Below are 21511 nucleotides of genomic sequence, written 5' to 3'. Positions count from 1 at the left end.
CTCTAAGAACTATTTCTTTGCCATCACAGGACCACCGCCATCAATAGGGCTGGTAGACTGTCATAGTCATGTTGCTTCCTTGGCAATCGGGGTTTAGAACAAGTGTTAATCTCCTACCGCATGTGGGGCTAATCAAATGTTTCTTTCTTGAAAAATGGGACTAAGACAGCTCATCAGTCTTTCTATGTGAAAAGTTTATGATAATGAAAACCCAGGAGCTGTGGATATTTATCTTCACCAAATGCAAAGAGGCACGGAGAAAACTGATCAGTAAGATGGAAAGAATGACACAGGTGCACAAAAAGCACATTTTGGTCATGTGGTTTCAGCTTCACAAGTTCTTGGGTTCTAGGCGATATCCTTGCTTCCTTATAATCAGATCCTCAATTTGCTTAAACAAATTTGAGTTGAATTCACTATTTAGAACCAAAAAATTAATCATGATCATATTAAAGATTGCTCAAATAGTTAAAACTAGGATTATGAAATTCACTCACATGATTAATAAATTCTGTCCATTTTAGTTGAAGGATCGTAAACAAATTTCTTAAATTATATCTCAATTTCTGCCTATGAAAATGGGAAGAATAAAATTTACTGAAGATAGATTTTACATAATTGAAGGAAAAATGAGAATCCTATAATATCAATTTGTTATTCACAAAGTCTCTCCCACATGTTAAAAAAGAAATATATAAATTTTATACACAAACAGCGAGTCATAGTGTATTATCCTTGTAAGGTACTCTACATAGTTAATTTTGTTGATAACCAAATAATTTAATCCCATCAAAATTACAACAATGAAAAAGAGTATTTTGGTTCTAAAACGTGCTGAAAATTGACATACTCTTTAAAACAGGGAATGTTTTAGACATGACAATTTTTTTTGACAACGAATTCATGATTATGAGCATTAATTTCCTATACCATAACAATGATACTAAATGAGACAAAGAGTAAAGGATATTTGTCCTTTGTACTTTTTAATTTTTCAGTTGCCATATTGGGGCTGTCAACCTTTTATTGTTTATTCTTACTTCCACACCATTCTCAGCCAATTCTATATATTTTTAATTGCTTTTTTTCTTAAGGTGAAATATATGGAATTCCTGATAAAGTAAAACTGTTTAGAGATAAATAGCTTTCTCATTCACTCTCCTTTTGAAATTGACTTAAATGTTTGTGAATGGTATACATTTTCTCTAAGGACAACTGAGATACTTATTAAAAAAAATCAACATCATTGATCCTAAATTTAACTTTAGGAGGAAGAAATAACAATGTCTATGTGTTAAGTTTTACAACTCATTGGTCTCTCTTATTCATTGGTAAATATCTAAAAGTGTTCAGCCAAGTGTTTTGTGTATAGTTTGGGGTCAATAAATATAGATTGTTTGTTCAGCTGAATTTGAAAGGCTTCCATACTGTAGGAAGAAACCAGGACAGCAGATCTCAGCACTTTTATCCACAATGACAATGCACATAAACCAGAAATAAGATGGATGATCACTTCTATTAGAAACACAACCTTTCAATTATTCAATATTTACAGAAGAGTAAGTTCTATAGACAAAGGTTGAATGCTTTGAAAATTCAATTTCAAAGAGAAAAAATGCTTGAAAATTTCAATGAATTATGAAAAAAAAAAAAGCATTCTTTTTAAGAAGCATTTCAAAGGATTTTGCATTGACCCTTGGATTTTCTAGGTAATATTAAATAGGTTTACATCAGGTATTAATTGTACCAAAAAAGTCATTCACGTCTAATTCCTCTGTTTACAGACACTGTTGCACTGGAATGCTGGCAGGGCATTTTCATAGTCGAACCATGAGTCTGCTATTTGAAAAATTATATATAGGGTAAAGCACAGGTAAAGCAAATTTCTGATTAAACCTTTTTCTTGAAAATTCTTCCTTCTTTTCAGTCTTTCTAAAGGATTTAAAAATCTAAAAAAATGAATTTCATAGTTCCTCTAGAAAAATTTGCTACAATCTGGGAACCATAAATGTTAGGAAATCATTTTGAAAGAAAACGTAAAATTTTTAAAAAGATTTCCTTATAATGTTATATGTAAACTTCTAAACCACAAGCTGAGTTTAACAGGTGATAGTCATAAGGAAGATTGGCATAAACAAAAAGTTGCAAAGGAAATTTGTGAAGGTTACTGACAAAAAGAAAAATCTCTAAAAATATCAGTCTTAAGATAACTTTAGCCACATTGAAATTCTGTAAGCTCTTAGATGATTCACATAAAAAGCCAACGGTCTCCAAAAGCATTTCTAATTCTTCTTCCATCCCACTGCTATCTCTTTTCTTCCTTTTGTTGAAGAAAAACTTTGCTTACTTTGGCATATTTTCTTTAGGTGTGTGTTTTCCTAATTAATATTTCCAGGCCACACTGTTCCACCCTGCACTAGAATGAGATATTAAACTGCTTCCTGTGTACAGATAACATGTGTTTCCTGTAAGCACCTCACAGAGAGCATAAATTGACCATATATTACCTTCACCACAAAGGTGAGGCTCTTTCTGTGTATGCTAATATAGTTACAGGACAAACACTCCATTCACCTAGTCAACAATCTAGATAGATGATTTTCTACTTGTCACTCAGCACCCTCAACTATTATAGGATAGTCTATTCAGACCTGTGAATCAGCATCACTATGTTCTAATTATGTCTAGAAATCACTAAAATAGGAAGAAGTATACAAATCTTATTTTTGTATGTGATTCAATCTCATTTTCTCAGTCAACATAAATATGTACAACTTTATCTTCACAGCAAATCCATATTTTTTTAAGCTTCATAGTTAAATATATCATATTTTTGCAAGAGTATAGAAGTACACATTAAATAATATCAATTTTCATGTACTCATAACCTGGATTCAGAAAGCGAATATTTCCAGTTTCTTCAATGACCATAGAGGCTTTTCCTAACCCTACATTTCCAAACCTCGCTTCCAGAGATACCTACTGTCCTGGATTTTGTATCAAGCATTGTTTTACGTGTCTTTATGATTTTACCATATGGACATATATTCCTAGAAATACATTGCTTAGCATCTCATGAATTTGAACTTTATATAAATTGAACCATATTATATATATTCTTCTGTGACTTATTTCCTTCATTCAAAATTAAATTTTTGCAAATCATCTATCTTGATGTATAGCATTGTGTTTTGCATGTTAGAGTTGTGTAGCTTCACTTTACAAAAGCACTACAGGGCTTCCCAGGTAGCAAGCACAGTGATAAAAGAATCCACCTGCAGTGCAGGAGATTCGGGAGACATGGGTTCAATCCCTGGGTTGAGAAGGTCCCCTGGGGTAGGAAATGACAACCTACTCCAGTATTATTGCCTGAAAAATTCCATGGACAAAGGAACCTGGCAGGTTGCAGTCCATGAGGTCACAAAGAGTCAGACACAACTGAGTACACACACATAGTTTACTTATTATTTTGACTACTACAGACATTTGAGCTGTTTTTAGTTTTTTTGATCTTACAAAAAACTCTACCATGAACATTTATATAAACATAATTCTTTGTGCTCACAATCAAGTGTTTGTCTAAATTCTATATCTAGAAAGAGTATCATTGGGTCATAATAGATACATACACATATTCAAACCTTACTAGTCAGTGCCCAAGAGTTTTGAAAAGATTTCCAGAAAAAACTTCTACTTGTTTATGAATAAGAATTTTCATGTTAGCTTTAATTTATAAATTCCATACTATCAAGCAGATTTATCATATTTTTACTTTGTTAAAGGCCATTTATGTTTTGCATGTGAAATGTCTGTTCATGGCTTTTGCTCATTTTTCTATCGGATTCTATGTTTTTCTTTTCTCATTGATATTCATCCTTTATTAGTTGCATGTGTTACATGTTTGTGGTTTATGTGGGGTTTTTATTTTGACATTTTTGTCTTGCTTATTTTTATGTGAAATCAATTATTTGGAATAAAAAGAAACTTGATATAGATACCTTTCTAATTTCACACAGTAACTGCCTCTATTGTTCTTGTGTAGTGTTTTAAAACACGATAACTAGCTTTTTGAGATTTCTGGACTCTGTTCCCACCCCTCATTTTGATCTGGACCTTCTCCATCGTCACTTTGATTGCTGCATCCTGTTCAGTTTGTTTCTCCTCTTGGAAGTTGTCCCTCAGAGAGGGGCCCTGTCTGGGAAGGAAGCTGTAGCTGGAGAGTTGAATGAACTCATGGGAGCAAGAAAGCTCCATCCCTCCAGACATGACCTTATGCCCTGACTCTCCCTGCCCAGTTATGCCCCTCCAGCTTCAGTTGCTGACTTCAGATGGGGCCTGTGTGTATTCTAGTCAGTGTCTTTTGGCTCTTTTGGGGTTATTCTGTTCTCACTGTGCTCAGATGTCCCACTACTACGCTCTGTTCCTTTGTACATCGATGATGGTATCAGTGGTAAAGAATCTGCCTGCCAATGCAGGAGACACAGGAGATGTGGGTTCAATCCCTGAGTCGGAAAGATCCCCTGGAGTAAGAAATGACAAGCTGCTCCAGTGTTCTTGCTGGAAGATTCCATGGACAGAGAAGCCTGGTGGGCTCCTACAGTCCGCCGGGCAGCAAAAAGCTGGACTCAGCTGAGCACACAGCCAAGCCAGTATCATTCTGATTCCTGGGCTCTTGACTGACTGTTCCTCACTACTTATACCTGGGGTTTGAGATGATATCTTGCATCAGCTTTTTAAAGTAAACAAGAATCATTTTTTTATGGCTTTGCCATCTAGTTGTTTTGTCTGTTTTTTGTGGAGATTTGGAAACATTCAAAACCCATGTCCCTACCAATCTTCCTAGAACTGTTTTTACATTCAATATTTCATATCAGAAACTTAATATAACAATTAGATATTTTTTATGACATGAAAACACAGGGCATCTAAAATTTGTGTTCATGTTTAACTTCCAAGGATACTCTAGTTTAGCATCTAGAACAAAGATTATGAGCACAGATAATTTTAAGGATTGTCTCCTCGATCAAAGGTACTAGCTAAGGAAAACTATACTAACAATGAATGATTGCTGTGAGGCTCTTTTATGTTTGTTTGTAAAAGAATAAACTTCAATGAGAGAAATGTGGACAAGGAGACCTGTAGACCACAGGGTCAGTATGTCAAGACGATTAAGAGTGCAGACTGGAGGCAAATTGTTTTCAAGTTCAAATTCAGCAATACATCCATCAAGTAAGTTTGTATTTTTTTTTGGAATGCCAATGAATTAACTTTCTGAGTTCTACCTAAAGCTACTTAATCTATCCATGCCTCAGATGTTTCATCTGTAAAATAGAGGCAGTAATGATATGCTTACCTCTTACCATTATGGTGAGTATAAATTAGTTAATGAGTTAGGAAGCACTGCTGTTAATAAAGCTAGTGGATCTGATGGAATTCCAGTAGAACTATTCAAAACTCTTAAGGATGATGCCCTCAAGGTGCTACATTCAATATGTCAGCAAATCTGGAAGACCCAGCAGTGGCCACAAGACTGGAAAAGGTTAATCCTCATCCTAATTCCCAAGAAGGATAATTCTAAAGAATGTGCTAACCATCAGACAAGTGCACTCATCTCCTATGCTAGTAAGGTCATGTTTAAAATCTTGCAGGCTAGCCCTCAGCATTATGTGAACCAAGAACTTCCAGATGTCCAAGCTGGGTTTAATACAGGAAGAAGAAAGAGATCAAATTGCCAACATCCGCTGGATTGTCAAGAAAGGTAGGGAGTTTCAGAAAAACATCTACCTCTGTTTCATAGAATATGCCAAAGAATATTGACTGTGTGCATCATAATAAACTGTGGAAAGCTCTTAAAGAGATGGAAATACCGGACCTTCTTACCTGTCTCCTGAGAAAACCTGTATGCGGGTCAAGAAGCAGCAGTTAGAAGCCTGTATGGAACAACTGATTGGTTCAAGATTGAGAAAGGAGTATGGCAGGGCTATCTGCTGTCACCCTGTTTGTTAACCTATACACTGAGCACATCATGAGAAATGCCAGGCTGGATGAGTTCACAAGCTAGAATCAAGATAGGCGGGAGAAATATCAACAACCTCAGGTATGCAGGTGATACCACTCAAACAGCAGAAAGTTAAGAGGATTTAAAGAGCCTCTTGATGAGGGTGAAGGAGGAGAGTGAAAGAGCCAGCTTAAGACTAAATATTAAACAAAAGCTAAGATCATGGCATCTGGCCCCATTACTGCATGGCAAACAGAAGGGGAAAAGGTGGAAGTAGTGACAGATTTCCTCTTCTTGGACTCTGAAATCACTGAGGATGGTGACTGCAGCCATGAAATCAGAAGATGTTTGCTTCTAGGCAGGAAAGCTATAACAAACCTAGACAGTGTGTTGAAGAGCAGAGATATTCCTCTGCCAACAAAGGTTTATATAGTCAACGCTAGTCTTCCCAGTAGTTACGTATGGTTGTGAGACCTGGACTGTAAAGAAGGCTGAGTGCTGAAGAACTGGCAGAACACCAAAGAATTGATGCCTTTGAACTGTGGTGCTGGAGAAGACTGCTGAAAATCCCTTGGGCAGCAAGGAGATCAAACCAGTCAATGTTAAAGGAGATCAACCCTGAATATTCACTAGAAGGACTGATGCTGAAGCTGAAGCTCCAGTATTTTGGTAACCTGATGTGAAGAGCTGACTCATTGGAAAAGTCCCTGATGCTGGGAAAGACTGAGGACAGAAGGAGAAGAGGGCGTCAGAGGATGAGATGGCTGATGGCATCACCGATGAAATGGACATGAACTTGGACAAACTTCAGGAGATGGTGAGAGACAGAGAGGCCTGGCCTGCTATAGTCCATGGGATTGCAAAGAGTTAGACATGATCGGGCCACTGAACAACATCAAAATGAGTTAATATATGTAAAATGCATAGAGCATTACCTGGCACATAATAAGTCTATGTATATGCTGACTAGCAGTACCAGCTATTTGTCCATTAGACTTTCTACATTCACTAAAAATAACTCTCGTATCTTGAATATGAAGTGAATAGAAGCATTGTGATTAGGAAGAAGTAGTTTACCATGCACATCCTTTTAATCCAACTCAGGTAACCTTATCTTTTCCGATGTTATACATGCTTCAGTCACCCATAAAGTTTACTACAGGAGAAATGAGGAAGGATCAAAGGAGGAAATGGCAACCCACTCCAGTGTTCTCGCCTGAGAAAGCCCATGGACAGAGGAGCCTGGTGGGCTACAGTCTATGGGGTCACCAAGAGTCGGACACGACTGAGCGCTCATGCACGCACGCAGGAGAGAAGCAGGATTCAAGTATCCACCTCCCTTTCAAAAATGCCATTCCCCAGAATTAAATAACTTCGTGTTTGGGCCATTTAAAGTAGAATTTTAGGTTATATTCTTGACCCAACTATTTATCACTGTGACACCTGGAGATAACTCCGGTTTCCACCCAGTTAAAATATGCAATTTTCCCTCCAGTTTGCTAGGGTATTCCCTTTTTTTTTTTTTATTCCTACATGGAGACTTTTGCAGAGATATTCATTATAAGTAAGAAGCCTTCCTCTGACTAATTGCTAATTACTGGCAGATTCATATCCCCAAGTGTTTAAAGTAATTTTGAGAAGAGAAAAAACAGATAAGCCTTTGCATGCTTCAAGAAATTTTGAATTCTCAGAATGCCGATTAACTAATTTTCTCAGTTCTACCTGAAGTACATGAAAAAAATGAAACTCCATTTCCATTTACTTCCTGACATACCTTGTAGTTACAGGAAGAGAAAATCCTAAATTACACATCTTCATTCACTGTTATGCCTTTTGAGCCTTTTTTTTTTTTGTCCATTTAATCACTAAAACATACTTCTAAAAATTGGGGACAGACAGTTAAATTTGTGATTCAGTATTTTTTCATGAATTGTAGCACAGACTTTTCTATACCCTTTTTCTTAAAGAAAATATCAAATTAAAATTCCCCTGAGAATGTCTTCTTATCTCTTAATTTTAGGCTGACTCATTGGTCCACTTCTTACTGATGTCGACAGGGGCACACCACGTTCACAGATGAGCAACGAGGACACACGGCACATCCTGGGTGTCCTCCCCACAACCCCCCAGTCCCCGGGAGCCGAGAGCAGCGGCGCGGCCTCTGGCCACGGCTACTCATTCTTCATTCAGGGTCAGAACTCTGAGTCACTTGTCACATTCCAGCGTCTGTACTGCACCACGGGAAAGAGAATGTGTCAACCTCATCAGAGGGAGTTTTCAAACAAGATTTCTGTTATTTTTACTTAGCTTTTTCCTTTCTTCCCTTCATCTTCTACTTTAGTCACTGAATATGGGTGACTTGGGTGGTCAACACAACACAAGCAGACCACGAACGCGTACTTATACAGAATCATTTGTAGGACTGTTCAAGACCTCCTTTGAAAGACCAATAGCGAACAAAACCGGAGAACAGAAGTGAGAAACAGGTTTCCAGTGAGTCAGGAAACAGGTTTCCAGTGAGTCAGGAAACAGGCAAGAAAGAAAAGGGATATAATAGTGTTTTTAAAATTTCTCATTAGTGAGCTCTACCAAGACTAGTCAGCTCTTATCAAACTAGTTTCCTCTCCCTTCTGAGCACACAATTGAACAATGGTCCCTGGCTGCACTGATGATTAGATGCAGCCACAGCAGTTCTGGGTTAGGGAAGGTGGGTAGAAGTCACACCCCCACTTCCAGGCCTCGTACATATGAAATATTCTTACACCTTGGTTCTCTATCTCTTTGTCATCTGCCTATTGAAATCAACCCCCAGGGTGACATTGGCTGTCTGGCTGGGTAATAGCCATGTTATCTATCATCCTAGTCTCTGAAAGACTTGTCTTATATACACATTCCCCGACAGACGATCAGAAACACCAGGAAGGGTTTTACATGAAGGAGAAATTAAATTCTTTGTGTTAAGTTGCTGAGATTTTGAAATTTCTCCGCTACAGGTTAGTTACCTAATACAGCTCCTGAGTATGGGTATGCTGGTAAAATATATTACTACTATAAGCGGAACTCAGTTTTCTTAAAAAAATGCCTCCAAAACCTACTTATTATCTAAGAATGTATATACACACACATATATATGTACATATATTACTATTCATTTATTGAATAAATGAACACATAAAAACATTAAAAAAACTAACCTGTGAATAATATATGGGCTGGTACACTGTCTATATGTTCACCACTGACCACATAGTGCCTAGAATGTTGCTTTACATATAGGAAGAACTCAACAAATTTTTCTAATACATACATACATAATTCATCCCATGATCTCTCTTCTCTTTTATTTTCCCAGGATTCTCTCTTCATAGCTCTCACAATTTCAACTATCTCCCATATGAGATCATACCCTATGATTATTAGGTTATTAATCATCAGGTTAATAATTTTACTGATAAAAATCTAATTGTGATGACAATGATAATTTACTGAACACTTACATTGTGAAAGACTTTGTACTAAGGACGATTTGTGGGTTTTTCTTCATTCCTAACAATTTAATGAAGATTCTGCAACTTTGTCTTTATTACAGACAGGAATTTGGATAAATTAAGCTCTCAAGGAGATCACAGACAGCATATGTTAGAGATTTAATTTAGACAACATGACTCCAGTGGCAACTCAACTACTTCCCACCCTAATCAACAATAACCTGTCTCCCTAATTCTAGCTCCTTAGAAGCTCAAGGAAGGTGGCCACCAGGAGTGCACTGGTGGGTATCAGGATATCAAAGCAGAGCTATGAGTCTGATCAAAAGCTCTTCTGTACTTTTTAAGGTCCTGTCCCCATTCAAACAAGTTTTTCATGAATGAAGTCAGAAAAGGTTACTTGTATAAAGAATGACTTCTGAGACTAGAGCTCTCAGAAGCATAAGGACAAAGAATAGGTCAAAACCCAGACTCACATGAAAAGTATAGATAAAGTTAATTGGAAAGATTTCCTTGTAGTACAGAGCCTGGGTTTTGAAGTCAGATGTATCTGAGTTCCAATGCCATTTTAGTCTTTACTTAGCTTTAATACAGTTGGGGCCATCTGTAATCAGTTTCCTTATCTGTAAAACAGGTTGAAAAATACACACCTCATAAGGATTGTTAGTGGAGGGTTGGTTAAATGACAACATCCTTAAAGAACTTAACAAGAGTGAAGTAGGTAGTAAGTTTTCCAAGTGGCAACTACAGTCATTAATGGAAGTAGTTTTAATAGAATATCCTATTTCTGCCACTGGGGATCATCCTCAGATTGAACTAAATATTCCAAATTGCCAAAATACTTTTTGAGAGTTTTATATCACAACATTTTTTTTCGGAATGTAATAGGAAACAGAAGGAAAACAGGCTAAGATGCCACCAAAAAAGAGAATAAACAGATGGAAACTTTCAAATCTAAAAGTTAGATCAGAGGTGTATAATTAAGAATGCTAGAAAATATGTGTTCCTCAGAGCAGTTACAGGCAGCTTGGACAAGCCCCCAAAAATCAGGTAGTTCAACAAAACTCCTCCTGTCTCCTTCCCATGTCCTTCACTACAAAATCTGTTATTTAAGAAGCATGTGAAAATCACTCTGAAAAACACACGGCACATGTGTTCTCTGAATTAACAATAGAAAAAGTTAACAGATTGTAATGGAAAGATTTTAGAGAAATTTTGGATATTTTACTGTTCATGAGTGATCAGAAAAGAAAGCTGAAATACCCCCAAATAACCTTAGATTTCTCACATTTTCTAACAACTTTATTAACTAACCTTATATACTGCCTTCCTGGAGGCTTACCAGGTAGATCAGTGGTAAAGAACCCGCCTGCCAATGCCCGAGACATAGGAGACACAGTTTCAGTCCCCAGGAAGATCCCCTGGAGAAGGAAATGGCAACCCACTCCAATATTCTTGCCTGGGAAATCTAATGGACAGAGGAACCTGGTGGGCTACAATCTATGGAGTCGCAAGAGTCGGCTAGGACTTCGCGACTATACCACCACAAATTCCCTTCCTATAGCTAATGCATCTCGGTAGACCACCCTCTTTACACAATTCTGTTGGACCCGGGGCCCAGGGCTACTTACCCACTGTTGATGTCATCAGTCCTGAGACTTTTCCCGAGAATATCACCATCGCTCATATATCCACCAACGTCGACTTCAGCAGACATGTCCAGGTCACTGCTTGCCTTCTCACTCATGTCAATCTGTGACATGTTCCCCAGTCGAGAGACAGCAGCTCGACGGAGAGGCGTAGTGTACATGAACCTGGAGGGGTCTGTGTGGATGAATCTCCCAGTACCGCTGCGAGGGTAGCCAGCACCCAGGGATGGAGCATCTCCGGCCTGAAGTCGAGGGCATGCCTGGCCCAACCTCCAAGTCACGGGGGTGGGTCGACCTGTCAAGTTGGGTATGGTCCTGCCGTTCACTTCCGTTGTTACAGTGCTGTCAAACGTTGTCTCCAGGGTGCTGTCAAATAAAACATAGAAACCACTAGACACTGGCTCACCTGGGGCCATGGACCCAGAGTGCATGAACACGGACATGCTTATAGTTGAGAGTCATTGCTTGGAGCGATGTCCATTTTCAAGGAAGTCAAATTATACATTCATTTTGAGATTTCTAAACACCTCTGTAGGTATCAAAATGTAGGAAGAGGCATTCACCATAGCTTTGTCTTTTTTTGCTTTCCAAGAAAGGCCATCATTACATTTTAGGTAAAACAATGTTTCATATTCTTAACTAACCCTTAATTTAACTCACTGCAGCCTTCCTGGAACTTTTCTGGAAGTTAATAACAATTAGTTTGAAAGACTCTCTAACATCCCTCTTCAGATGCATTTTAACTACAACATCTGCCATTGTTATTTAAGGTAGGCATGAAAATCTATTTAGCAGTGATGGTGGTAGTTCAGTAGCTAATTCAATCTGAATGGTAAATTATATGAAGAGATGAATAGGAGTAAAAAACATCACTGGATAGGTGCTGAGAAGTCACCAGTTGATTGTCACATAAAATTTAAGTGAGAAAATGGTAAAGGGAAACTAAAATCCCTTCTTTATCATTATAAGAAGTTAAGCACTTGATGTAATTTTTTCTTTATTGGCCCCCAAACAGGCAGAACTGAAGAAGACCTGTGGCTTATCTGGGTCCCACGAAGGCTGGACATAGTCTCTTCTAAATTTTGCCTCAAATCTGCTATATTTTTAACTGTTCTCATTCTTCTTGTTTCAGGGTCTTCACCTAGAAAAGTAACACAATAATTTGTTATTCATGCCATTTATTGTGTATATGTATATATGAGTTCCTTTTATCAAAACTGAAATGAATAGGTAGGAAATTCCAAATAACTATTATCATTTGAAATTATAATTCTTTGTTCTACAAATAAAATGTGAATAGAAACAAACATGATGTTAAAAGTAATAATTTGAAGTGGTGATAATATAATAATATTTCTTAGGTCTATGAGCTTAATCATTGCAAAATGAGAGTCAGTAGCTCCGCGTTTCTGAGTTTAATTTAAAAATCTGCAACTATTTGGATCCTAATTATTTCCATAATCACCTGTTTCAAAGTCTGCTCAGAATAGCTGAGATAGCCTTATGTAGCAAGTATACATTTGGACTTAGGGGAATAAGATGGAGGCCTTTTCTCATAGAAGCAATATCTTTTCAAGTCTTTCAACAGACTGATGAACAAAGATTCAGAACTGGATTTGTAATTATTTCTCCACTTTGTACAGGGAACCAAATCATGCACATTGTGACACCAAGAGTTCGAACAAAATCCTAGGCATCTAATCCAGGAACAAGGCTACACATAATATAAACAGCTTTGACAGGGTGACAAATGCTGACCTTATACAACCCCAACATATCATTCGGGGGCAGAGGTGGCATTAAGCCAGTTTGTTTATGGCCATGCAATAAAGTCCAGGCCAGTGACCATTTCAAGCTGGTAAATCTGGAAATAAGAAGAACATGGAAAGGGAAGAGAGAAATCATAGTCTCCATTTTGTTCAATTTAGCTCAGGAGGATGTCCAATGATCAGGAATTTTAAATAAAAAGAAAGAAGGAATTTTAAAAAAAGGTGAGAGGAAGGGGAATGAATGAATTAAGGAGCCAGAAGGTATGGGAAGGAGAGGGAGGAAGAAGAGAAAGGAGGGGATGGTAGGGAAGGAGATGCAAAAGGGATGGAAGGAAAAGAAAAAACAAGAAGGAAAAGTGAAGGTAGAAAACAGCATATATTAAATTCCAGAACGAAGACTGTAAAATAAACAAGCCAAAGTCCGTATCAACAATCTGTTTTATGATTATAAGTAGATAGTCATCCTGTTCACTTTTCTTCCACAATATTCATGCCAGATTTTAAAAAAATACAGGAAAAGTGTACCCATTTAACATCTATATAGCATTTAACATCTACAATACAAACTTACAGTTGGTGGGGACTTCAGAGATTCTCTGGCCTTACCTCTCAGCCAATGAAGGAACAAATCTTTGTCTCACTAGCCAGGTGGCCATGTGTATCTATCTGAAACCTCTAAGATTAGAAAGACTTCCTCTTCTCCAGTAAGAGCTGATTCTTTCCAATATTATAGTAATTAGATCTAACTATAAAAACTCTGAGGATGAATAATAATTTGTCTCCATTTAACTTCCACCCAGTGATCCCAATAACTCTGAAACCAGTGGAACAACTTTACACTACTTTACCATGGTAGACCCTCAGAAAGACAACTGCTAATTCCCTGTTCAGCCAAACATTACTACCTTGTCCATTTTCCTTCATCCTGGTTGGCTGTCAAAGCAACCACCACTCTTCTGCCAGTCTGCAAATCTCTTCCTTTTTTTTTTTTTTTTTACCAATTATTTGAATTGTTGAAATGTGATTAATAACTGTATTATTATTTTAAACTTAAAAAATATTGAAAAACCTCCCTAATTAACTATATGGAAGATGCAGGCATGCACACACACACACACACACACACACACACACACACACTGAAATATTACTCAGTCGTAAAAAGAATGAAATAATGCCATTTGCAGCAACATATATAAACTTAGAAATTATCATACTATGTGAAGTAAATCATACAAAGAAAGACAAGTATCATATGACAACACTTGTATGTGGAATCTAAAATAAATGATACAAATAACTTATTTACAAAACAGAAGCTGACATAGAAAGCAAACTTATGGTTACCAAATGGGAAAGGTTGGAGGGGATAAATTAGGAATTTAGGCATTTGAGAGTAACATATACACACTACTATATAAAAAGTAAACAAGGACCTATTGTATAGTACAGAGAATTGCACTGAATATTTAGTAATAACCTATATGGGAAAAGAACCTGAAAAAATGCTATATGAATATGCATATATTATAAATATATACATATACATATATATATATAACTGAATCACTTTGTTGTACACCTGAAAACAACACACTGTAAATAAACTCTATTTCAATAAAAAAAGGAATTAAAAAGCCACCCATTGTATCCTCATGAACATGGCATAAACTTTTCCATTCCTAATTCATGTGATTTACAACCTAGAAGATTAATATATGTTTAAATATCAGAACTGTATTTAACTTAGCCTTTACGACTCTAATTATACCTTCTCCAGAAATTCTTCCTAACCTCCTCTTCATAAATACAACACAGCATATTTGAGAAATGGTTATAAATAAGTCTATCTCTTATTTCCAAATAATCTGGCAGAACCCTGAAGAAAAAGGAAGGCTTTGCAAGAAAAATCTTAAAGGGTGACTATAGCCATGAAATTAAAAGACACTTGCTCCTTGGAAGAAAAGTTATGACAAACCTAGACAGTGTATTCCAGTGGTCACGTATGGATGTGAGAGTTGGATGGTGAAGAAAGCTGAGCGCCAAAGAATTGATGCTTTTGAACTGTGGTGTTGGAGAAGACTCTTGAGAGTCCCTTGGACTGCAAGGAGATCCAACCAGTCCATCCTAAAGGAGATCAGTCCTGGGTGTTCACTGGAAGGACTGATGTTGAAGCTGAAACTTCAATACTTTGGCCACCTCATGCGAAGAGTTGACTCATTGGAAAAGACCCTAATGCTGGGAAGGATTGGGGGCAGGAGGAGAAGGGAATGACAGAGGATGAGATGGTTGGATGGCATCACTGACTCGATGGACATGGGTTTGGGTAAACTCCGGGAGTTGGTGATGGACAGGGAGGCCTGGCGTGCTGCGATTCATGGGGTCGCAAAGAGTCAGACACAACTGAGCGACTGAACTGAACTGAACTGAGACAGTGTATTAAAAAGCAGAGACATTACTTTGCCAAAAAATGTACGTCTAGTCAAGCCTATGGTTTTTCCAGTGATCATGTATGGATGTGAAAGTTGGACTATAAAGAAAGCTGAGCGCCGAAGAATTGATGCTTTTGAACTGTGGTGTTGGAGAAGACTCTTGAGAGTCCCTTGGACTGCAAGGAGATCAAACCAGTCAATCCTAAAGGAAATAATCCTGAATATTCATTGTAAGGACTGATGCTAAAGTTCCAATACTTTGGCCACCTGGTGTGAAGAGCCAACTCATTAGAAGAGACCCTGATGCTGGGAAAGATGGAAGGCAAAAGGAGAAGAGGGTGGCAGAGGATGAGGTGGTTAGATAGTGTCACTGACTCAATGTACATGAGATTGAGTAAACTCTGGGAGACAGTGAAGGACAGGGAAGCCTGGAGTGCTGCAGACCATGGGGTCGCAAAGCGTCGGACACGACTGAGCGATGAACAACAACAGAAAAAAACATCATTACAGTCAAAGGAAAGGCAGAATTAAACAAAGCGTTTTACTAAAAGTGGTAGAAAAAAAATAATAGTGAAGGATGAGACCAAACTGGGGACACACTAAAGTTAATACTGATGTGGTAGTATATATAACATGTCACACAGTAGAGAAGCCTATGATTCTAAGTGATGGTAAGAGATGAAGATTCTTAAAGAAGAAAGTGTTAAGATGAATTTTACTGGAGGGAGTAAAGAAAGAACAATATTGCCCTTGTACAAGTTTCCCAAAATATACCTTTACACGTACCCTGTCACCGAGCCCTTTCCCTCAGGGAGAACTTTTACACTGCAATCAAACTGCATTTCAATCACCTATCTGCAAATTTCTTAATATTAATAATACTGATATTTGAATTACTTTCAACATTATTTCAGTCAGTTCAGTTGCTCAGTCATGTCTGACTCTTTGCTACCCCATGAGCTGCAGCAAGCCAGGCTCCCTGTCCATTACCAACACCCTGAGTCCACCCAAACCCATGTCCATCGAGTCAGTGATGCCATCCAGCCATCTCGTCCTCTGTCATCCCTTTCTCCTCCTGCCCTCAATCTTTCCCAGCATCAAGGTCTTTTCCAATGAGTCAGCTCTTCTCATCAGATGGCCAAAGTATTGGAGTTTCAGCTTCAACATCAGTCCTTCCAATGAACACCCAGGATTGATCTCCTTTAGGACTGACTGGTTGGATCTCCTTGCAGTCCAAGGGACTCACAAGAGTCTTCTCCAACACCACAGTTCAAAAGTATCAATTCTTCAGCACTCAGCTTTCTTTATACTCCAACTCTCACATCCATACATGACCACTGGAAAAACCATAGCCTTGACTAGACGGACCTTTGTAGGCAAAGTAATGTCTCTGCATTTTAATATGCTGTTTAGGTTGGTCATAACTTTCCTTCCAACAGTAAGTCTCGTTTAATTTCATGGCTGAAGTCACCATCTGCAGTGATTTTGGAGCCCAGAAAAATATAGTCAGCCACTGTTTCCACTGTTTCCCCATCTATATGCCATGAAGTGATGGGACCGGATGCCATGATCTTAGTTTTCTGAATCTTGAGCTTTAAGACAACCTTTTCACTCTTCTCTTTCACTTTCATCAAGAGGCTCTTCTTCTTCACTTTCTGCGATAAGGGTGGTATCATCTGCATATCTGAGCTTATTGATATTTCTCCCGGCAATCTTGATTCCAGCTTGTGCTTCATCCAGCCCAGTGTTTCTCATGATGTACTCTGCATATAAGTTAAATAAGCAGGGTGACAATATACAGCCTTGACATACTCCTTTTCCTATTTGGAACCAGTCTGTTGTTCCATGTCCAGTTCTAACTGTTGCTTCCTGACCTGCATACAGGTTTCTCAAGAGGCAGGTCAGGTAGTCTGGTATGCCCATCTCTTTCAGAATTTTCCACAGTTTATTGTGATCCACACAGTCAAAGGCTTTGGCATAGTCAATAAAGCAGAAATAGATGTTTTTCTGACACTCTCTTGCTTTTTCGATGATCCAGCGGATGTTGGCAATTTGATCTCTGGTTCATCTGCCTTTTCTAAAACCAGCTTGAACATCTGGAATTTCACGGTTCACGTATTGCTGAAGCCTGGCTTGGAGAATTTTGAGCATTACTTTACTAGCATGTGAGATGAGTGCAATTGTGCGGTAGTTTGAGCATTCTTTGGCATTGCCTTTCTTTGGGATTGGAATGAAAACTGACCTTTTCCAGTCCTGTGGCCACTGCTGAGTTTTCCAAATTTGCTGGCACATCGAGTGCAGCACTTTCACAATGTCATCTTTCAGGATTTGAAATAGCTCAACTGGAATTGCATCACCTCCACTAGCTTTGTTCGTAGTGATGCTTCCTAAAGCCCACTTGATTTCATATTCTAGGATGTCTGGTTCTAGGTGAGTGATCACACCATCGTGGTTGTCTGGGTCATGAAGAACTTTTTGGTACAATTCTTCTATGTATTCTTGCCACCTCTTCTTAATATCTTCTGCTTCTGTTAGGTCCCTATCATTCCTGTCCATTATTGAGCCCATCTTTGCATGAAATGTTCCCTTGGTATCTCTAATTTTCTTGGAGAGATCTCTAGTCTTTTCCATTCTATTGTTTTCCTCTATTTCTTTGCATTGATCGCTGAGGACGGCTTTCTTATCTCTCCTTGCTATTCTTTGGAACTCTGCATTCAAATGGGTATATCTTCCTTCTTTTCTTTTGCTTTTCGCTTCTCGTCTTTCCACGCTATTTGTAAGGCCTCAACAGACAGCCATATTGCTTTTTTGCATTTCTTTTTCTTGGGGATGGTCTGGATTCCTGTCTGCTGTACAATGTCACGAACCTCCATCCATAGTTCATCAGGCATTCTGTCTATCAGATCTAGTCCTTTAAATCTATTTCTCACTTCTACTGTATAGTCATAAGGGATTTGACTTAGGTCATACCTGAATGGTCTAGTGGTTTTCTCCACTTTTTTCAATTTCAGTCGGAATTTGGCAATAAGGAGTTCATGATCTGAGTCACAGTCAGCTCCCGGTCTTGTTTTTGCTGACTGTATAGAGCTTCTCCATGTTTGGCTGCAAAGAATATAATCAATCTGATTTTGGTGTCGACCATCTGATGATGTGCCTGTGTAGAGTCTTCTCTTGTGTTGTTGGAAGAGGGTGTTTGCTATGATCAGTGTGTTCTCTTGGCAGAACTCTGTTAGCCTTTGCCCTGCTTCATTCTGTACTCCAAGGCCAAATTTGCCTGTTTTCCAGGTGTTTCTTGACTTTCTACTTTTGCATTCCAGTCCCCTATAATGAAAAGGACATCTTTTGGGGGTATTAGTTCTAGAAGGTCTTATAGGTCTTCATAGAACTGTTAAATGCAGCTTCTTCAGCATTACTGCTCAGGCCATAGACTTGGATTACCGTGATATTGAATGGTTTGCCTTAGAAACGAACAGAGATCATTCTGTCGTTTTTGAGACTGCATCCAAGTACTGCATTTCGGACTGTTTTGTTGACTATGATGGCTACTCCATTTCTTCTAAGGGATTCCTGCCCACAGTAGTAGATCTAATGGTCATCTGAGTTAAATTCACCCATTCTAGTCCATCTTAGTTCACTGATTCCTAGAATGTCGATGTTCACTCTTGTCATCACTTGTTTGACCACTTCCAATTTGCCCTGATTCATGGACCTAACATTCCACATTCCTATGCAATATTGCTCTTTATAGCATTGAATCTTGCTTCTGTCACCAGTCCCATTCACAACTGGGTGTTGTTTTTGCTTTGGCTCCATCCCTTCATCCTTTCTGTAGTTATTTCTCCACTGATCTCCAGTAGCAGACATTCCATTTTCACTCAGCATTTTTTTTTAAACATCTTTATCACATTTTAAGTTTCCTTCTTCCAATCCAACAGGCATCTTAAGTGCTTGGATTCTTCCTACTGAACCTACTGCTTGTTTACACAGCTTCCTTTATATTTCAGAACCATCACCTCTCTCCCTCCTCTGGCTTTTCTCCTCATGACATCTACTCATGACACTGCACCACTCATAACCATCAGACAAATGGACATTTTCCTCCTAGCACTTACTGAACAGAACATAATTGCTGCCTCATTCATGTATGGAAAGATAATAACCAAATCAAAATTTATTGCAGTAAATGTTCTCAGTGACCCACAAAAGGCAATATAAAGTTAAATGCACTTGCAAACCCTCTAAGGATGGCACAAGCTTGAAACATCCTGTAAATTTGTATCCAAGTGATGTCTAGAGACATGGTGGTGGGAGAGAATGTCAACCTAAAAGGTCAAACATAAAGGCACAAATGATATTAAATATTTAGTAACAAAAGTTAGAAGGAAATGTATTTAATGAGAAATGTATTTAGTCACAAAAATGTATTCTGTTTCACTTTTATAACCTTAAATCTAGCTATTATTCTTGAAGGAAGCCTCCTAAGTGTCAGACAAAATAGTAAAGGCTTATACACACATTTTCCAGAAGGCCATATTCTGCCATTCACTTTGAGTTTTCAACATTAGTGCGAACCGTTTTCTCTTTGCTTGTAACATCTCTTCTCTGAGCAGGACACAGAAAAACAGGCTCAGTTTGGCGCATCTGCATCTTTACTTAATGGCAGACAGAACTCTTAAACTGTGTGGTCCTGCTCTTATTTTTCAGACTTTAATTACATGCATTGTAATTAACACTGCCAGTCCTGTCATCTTTTAGGAGGAAATCAAATTATATATGAATGAATCTTATTCACAAAGAATTATATCTTCTACAGTAGCCATATTACAAACGTTATTTTTTAGAGTTTAGCTGTCCGATTTATTTGGAGAAATCACCCTAGTTTTGTGGATTACCCCCAACAGGGAGTTGGATAAAAAATTTTTCAACTCATTAGAGTAAACCAGACACTTTGGGGGGCAAAAATAGCAAAATATAGCTAGCAGTTTTACTAGTTATCTTTTAAATATCCTCCTATATAGTTATAACACAAACCCTAGTCTGCCTGATTTATTAGAATATATAAGAATAAAGAGTTGAACTCAGGGAACTCTGTCTGAAAACTAACTTGGAAGAGGCCATTTTGAGTCAGAAGCAGAACCCAGTTAAGCACGTGGCAGAAATCCTGAAATTCCTGTGTGCTATGGGCTTGGATATATCTACCAACTTAAAATGCATCATTATTTAGGGAATTGCCTTGCAGTGCTTCATTATCTTGATATGACCATTCATATCAGAGCTATTTGAATAAACTCTTCCTCTTACTTTCTCATCTGCATCTTTGAATACTGGCATCTGTTGGGGGAGAAAAAAGCCTTAAGGAGAGCAATACCATAAATATAACGAGCAGACACTCTGTTTAAAAGCCACGGACTACACAGACACCTACAGAGAGCTGACCCTCTTGACAGTAATGCTCCAAGTTATTTATGCACAAAAAGGCATGTGTCACATACACACCCACCCACAGCCTGCTATAATTTAACAGAACAACCAACACACGCCGTCAGAAGACTTCACTCCGGTCATGTCTTTGAAAATACTTACATAAGAGGTACTCAGAACAAGATAAATGCTACCATTTTCAAGGCAAAAGACAAATGTGATTTGATTCTACCATTTCAGAGGATCAAGAGAAGAAAAAGGAGTCTTAAGGATTAAGACTCCTTCTCTTGCCTTTGTACTGCATGCAGGCTTTTTTTTTTTTTTTATGAGAAGCAGTTCATCACAGAAATCACACAATGGTGAAGAAGTAAATCTTCAGTGTCTGATCACCTGGTATATTCAGATTCAGAAATCACCATTCCTTCAACTGTGGAAGCATTCTTGTTTGAAAGCTAAACTGACATACAAAATGGAGCGATATTTGCCTCTGCTGTCTCTATAAGCTTTCTTCTTCTAAAGCTGGTTCACTGAAATTCCAGAAAATCTCATAAAACCTCTTGTAACAGGAAGGTCTACAAAGAGAATAAAAGCAAACCTATATTTGGCATCAGCTGAATGAATCAGAAACAAAGAGATCACTAGTCTGGTTTAATTCTTGTGAATATAAGGGGTCCTATATGAAGGCCTTTGTGGAAATAAACACACTGATATAAAAGAGGATGTGATCAATGGTTAAATGCTTATGAATGTTTGAAGA

The 21511-nt window shown here is 38.1% G+C and overlaps 1 protein-coding gene across 4 annotated transcripts in view; it reads right to left on the bottom strand.

The window, feature by feature from the left end:
• The window catches only part of NAV3 (neuron navigator 3), a 375406-nt gene that overhangs the window by 147476 nt on the left and 206419 nt on the right, over positions 1-21511 (bottom strand). For all 4 annotated transcript variants that reach the window (XM_081483945.1, XM_081483946.1, XM_081483947.1 and 1 more), the window contains 2 exons: positions 12165-12273; positions 11115-11498 (listed from right to left, as the gene is read on the bottom strand). In XM_081483945.1, the coding sequence (XP_081340071.1) occupies positions 11115-11498; positions 12165-12273 (493 nt within the window). The remainder of the gene's footprint in view (positions 1-11114; positions 11499-12164; positions 12274-21511) is intronic.

The sequence above is a fragment of the Giraffa tippelskirchi genome, chromosome 4 (genome assembly GCF_054371585.1).
Source record: "Giraffa tippelskirchi isolate mGirTip1 chromosome 4, T2T-mGirTip1v1.2.pri, whole genome shotgun sequence".
Classification (NCBI taxonomy): Eukaryota; Metazoa; Chordata; class Mammalia; order Artiodactyla; family Giraffidae; genus Giraffa; species Giraffa tippelskirchi.
This window is presented reverse-complemented; position numbering and strand designations above follow the sequence as displayed.